The sequence below is a fragment of the Galeopterus variegatus genome, unplaced genomic scaffold, assembly GCF_000696425.1.
Source record: "Galeopterus variegatus unplaced genomic scaffold, G_variegatus-3.0.2 Scaffold3517, whole genome shotgun sequence".
Taxonomy (NCBI): domain Eukaryota; kingdom Metazoa; phylum Chordata; class Mammalia; order Dermoptera; family Cynocephalidae; genus Galeopterus; species Galeopterus variegatus.
The window spans coordinates 114,071-118,669 of record NW_007729628.1 but is presented as its reverse complement, the minus strand read 5'-3'; the positions used below and the strand labels follow the sequence as shown (position 1 = coordinate 118,669).

At 49.5% G+C, this 4,599-nt stretch overlaps 1 protein-coding gene across 1 annotated transcript in view; it reads left to right on the top strand.

Annotated features, from left to right (window-relative positions):
- ABCA4 (ATP-binding cassette, sub-family A (ABC1), member 4) overlaps positions 1-4,599 on the top strand; it is a gene marked incomplete at its 5' end in the record, with an annotated part of 119,813 nt that overhangs the window by 110,417 nt on the left and 4,797 nt on the right. The window contains 4 exons of the mRNA XM_008585325.1: positions 1,017-1,151; positions 1,930-2,033; positions 2,108-2,200; positions 3,841-4,090. Of these exons, the coding sequence (XP_008583547.1) occupies positions 1,017-1,151; positions 1,930-2,033; positions 2,108-2,200; positions 3,841-4,090 (582 nt within the window). The remainder of the gene's footprint in view (positions 1-1,016; positions 1,152-1,929; positions 2,034-2,107; positions 2,201-3,840; positions 4,091-4,599) is intronic.

Genomic DNA, 4,599 nt, shown 5'->3' with positions numbered 1-4,599 from the left:
TGTGTGTGTGTGTGAGAGAGAGAGAGAGAGAGAGAGAGAGAGAGAGAGCTAGAGAAAGAGAGAAAAGGGTTTATGAATGTTCTTTGTACTACTTTTTATTCTTACACATTTCTGTAAGTTTGAAACTATATCCAAATAAAAAGTTTAAAATGAAGCTTCCGTTCTAGTGAGAGGGACAGACAATAAATAGTTAAATAACTAAAATGTACATTAGAGAGTGAAATATTCTCAGGGGAAAAATAAATTCAGGGAAGAATTGTTGGGGTAGGGTTTGCACTTTAGGTGGGGTGGCCCAGGGAAAGCCCGACAGAGGAGGTGACTACTGAGGGAAGACCTAAAGGAGGTGAGAGTGAGCCGTGTGCGTATCCAGAGGAAGAACAGTCCAAGCAGAGGGTGCAACTAGTGCAGAAGGCAGAAGCATGGTGGGCTTGTCTCCCATGACTTCCCTAGTTTTCCTCTTGTTCTCCCTAAATGCACATGCACACACACACACACACACACACACACACATTACTCTCTATCATAGACTCCTGTTGAGTTCCCTCAAAGCACTGTTAACAGTCTGTCATGATTCTGTTTGATTGACTGTACCCCACCCCGAGCCCCCAGCCTGTGAGTGCGGTGGCAATGGCTGTGTTCACCGCTGTTCTTCAGTGCCTAGTACAGTGCTGGGCTCATGGTAGGTGCTCCATAAGTATGTCTTAGATGCACAAGACTTCTGGTGCCACCCTTCTCTGGGGACCCTTCCCCTTCCACCCCTAGCCATAGTGACACTGGGTAAGAAGTGCTGTCTCGCTCTTTGTAAGGCTGAAGGCCATTTCCCAGGAGGCTGCACCCTGGGATCCAAGGCCCTGAAGCCTGCGCTGAGGACATGAGCTGGCAGGTGGCCCGTTTCAGCCCAGCTGGGTCTGTCATCCTGGAGGTGTGAGACCGGGTACACAAGGCTTTGAATTAGTGGAGGTTTGGGGTGTTTGCTTGTTTGTCTCACCCAGATAGGATTTCTTTCTCTTCCCCAGGTTACCAACTGGAGTATTCAGAGCCTGGGCCTGTCTCTCTACGCAGACTGCCTGGCTGGCACGTACAGCGGGGGCAATAAGCGCAAACTCTCCACAGCCATGGCACTTATCGGCCACCCGCCACTGGTGTTGTTGGTGAGGGCACCGCGGGCCCCAGAGCACAAACTGAGGGCTGCATCTCTTGGGTTGGGGAAACACGTTCTGCGTCAGCAGAGTTAGAACATGCAGCACTTTGTTTTTTTCTGGACTGTTCCCTATATTGCTCATCTTGAGCAAATCAGACTACTGTTTGGTTTAGAGCTCTATGGGGAAAACGAGTCAGTGCACAGTCTCACTGTGAGGTCCTGGGAAGTCTCTTGTGGGGCCACAGGCTCACACTCGGGAAGTTCAGCCCACTCTGTGGAAGGTGGGTGTCTGGTCAGAAATGACTACTGCCCCAGGAGGTCTGTCTGGGACCCGAAGTGGACAGGAACATTGACCTGGATCAAAGGATCACCTGACTCTCACCTGAGCCAGACAAGGCCCTAGGCCCCAGGGCCACATAATCTGAGGATTATGAGTGCATGCATCACAGGACATGGAGGGAACCAGAAAAGTCATCTGGAATAGCTCCCTTCCTCCTTACAAACATATTTGTAGTTTTTTTAAAGGATAATTCTACCATTGCCCCAGTCAACCTTAGTCCACTCATAGCGTGAAATGGGCCTGGAAGTGCGTATGGTGTTCTTCACTCTCTCATTCACCCCCTGCCCTCTGTGTCCTGCACCTGGGTACCCCGAGTCTCACCCAACTGGGGAGTGTCTGTCTCCTCAGAGATCAGAGCTGGTCAGAGAGAGCCAACCCAGGGAGGACACAGTGACCAGGAGAACCCAGCTCCAAGCCCATGCACTCTGTCCTCTCTCCCACCCCACAGGATGAGCCCACCACGGGGATGGACCCCCAGGCACGCCGCATGCTGTGGAACATCATTGTGGGCATCATCAGAGAAGGGAGAGCCGTGGTCCTCACATCCCACAGGCAAGAGATCCCCAGGGGCTGGGGGATGGGGGGTGGGGTCCTCCCCGCCTCACCTCCTCTCTCCTGCACCACAGCATGGAAGAATGTGAGGCACTGTGTACCCGGCTGGCCATCATGGTGAAGGGCACCTTCCAGTGTCTGGGCACCATTCAGCACCTCAAGTCCAAGTAAGCAGACAGTGGGGATTCGCCCTTGGTTAGTTTTCATGGGGTTCAACCAGGCCCTGTGTTCTTTATTGACAATTGGGAGGGTCCTGCCACCCCCTCATCCCAGGGGCCCTGTTCTCCAGCAGTGGATGGAGAAAGCCATCGTGCTGAGAAGCTCCTCTGTACTGGGCTAATTGCCTGTGGTGTAGGCTCGCAAGGGTCTCTGGATGGAGGTTTTGGATTGGGATGGATGCAGAGCCCGGCTGGGATGAAGGAGGACCAGTGTCACTGCCTCCACATCCCACCACTCATCCGAGGGATCCAGGACCCATGGCCTATTTAGTGAGTCCACAACCAACGTAGGAATGGTTAGGAGACCAAACAGCTTGAGAGCCAGTTTTCTTCTCCTGTATACTTTTGGGTTTGAAAAATGACTGTGTTCTATGACAAACCAACAATGCCAGTAATCTTAAGTAGGATTATTCTGTACCCATAATTGTAAACTGTTGTAAATAATTCCTTATTATCAATAGTTTGTGTTCCAAAGCTAACAATCAGAATAAGATTATCATAATGTCTCCATGCTTCCTTGCATTCTTATATACTTTATAAGCTAGGAAAGAACAGATTTATAGTTATAGCTTATTTATTTGCAAACAGTATTGAGAGCCCAGAATATAAAGGTCACTGAGTCAGTTGGTGAAAGGAACAGCACATGCCCACCTTATCTATGCCGAGGTGCTTGATGTACCCATGGGAGCATGTTGCACAGAAAACACTATTCTCCATGTGCATCAGGGCAGATAAATGATTGAGAAAGGTCTAGTAGATTAGCTGCATTTGGCAAACGGGTATTTGATCCATGGTTTCTTGAGCAACTACAGCTTGGACACTGCCAGATATCTACAGGGACATCAGCATGTGAGGTCACCAGACCTGTGTCAGCAATGTCTGTGTCCAGCTGCTGGAGAAATGGATATTCCCTTACTCCTTTCCTTGTTAGCAGAGTGTTCCCCATGTGGAGGGACAGTCAATTTTCTGTAGCTGAGAGGTGAAAAGGCATCTTATTGTAGAAGAGAGCAGCCCTAGATCACAGAGGAAGCTTTGCAGTAGGTTATGACTGACACAGTATACCTGATGTAACCATGTACGGATGCCCACTGGTCATGCGCACACTCTGGTGGGCCATCCCTCGTCCACGTGAGGGTGACCAGCACGCCGGGTGAGGGGAGGAGGGAAGCACCAATAGCTCTGGCCATAGCAGCTCCATTTGCTTCTGGAAGCTTCCATAGGGAAGCGCTGCCTTCCCAAGGCTTCACTTCCACCTGGCCAGTGTCATGAAGGGCCTTTCAGCCTTTACCACCACTCGCCTTTATGGGTGGTCCACATGGGGAGCTCCACATGGGGCTAACACCACCTTCAACTTCAGCAAGTACATCCATCCCACTTTAATGCACAGACATTCTGACCTTTAAAAACTGGTGTCAAACAATTTCTCCAAGGACTATCGTGGTTTTTTCCTCCTAGTTTTAAACATGAACACAAGGTCAGTGGTATGAGCCTTTAATCCCCAGTATTTCTGATGCGTCTGCTCCTTATTTTGGGTTTGCCTTAGACCCGACCACTAACAGAGGCCTGCACCACACTGTGTGCAACCCTAGGTTTGGAGATGGCTATGTTGTCACAATGAAAATCAGGTCCCCGAAGGACGACCTGCTTCCTGACCTGAATCCCGTGGAGCAGTTCTTCCAGGGGAACTTCCCAGGCAGTGTGCAGAGGGAGCGGCACTACAACATGCTGCAGTTCCAGGTCTCCTCCTCCTCCCTGGCCAGGATCTTCCAGCTGCTCATCTCCCACAAGGACAGCCTGCTCATCGAGGAGTACTCGGTCACGCAGACCACTCTGGACCAGGCAAGTCGGCCCAGGGGCATCGAGAGCAGCATGGGCCAGGCGAGGACTGGGCGGAACGGACACAAAAGGGAGGCATGACATTCCCAATTTTTAACACACTCTTGTCCCTCAGGGTAAAACCTGGTGTATCAGAAATCGTTTTCTAATAACATTTTCATCATCAGCAAACTTCACTGATTTTTTTTTTTTTACATCATCCTTTCCCACTTTGCTATGACATGTCATTTTATTCTTGCTTGTGGTGGTGGCTTTTTTTTCTTTTCAAATCAGCTTTATCAAAGTATACTTTGCATACAATAAAACACACCCGTTTTAAAGGTACAGTTCAGTGAGTTTTGATAAACCTGTGCTCCATGTGTGGGTTTTTTAAAAATGCAGTCACTTTTTTATTGTGGTAAGATATGTATAACATAAAATTGGCCTTTTCAACCAATTTTTTTTTTTTCCCCTTTTTGTCTTTTTTCGTGACCGGCAACGGATCACAACCCTCAGTGTCGCGCCCGTACCGG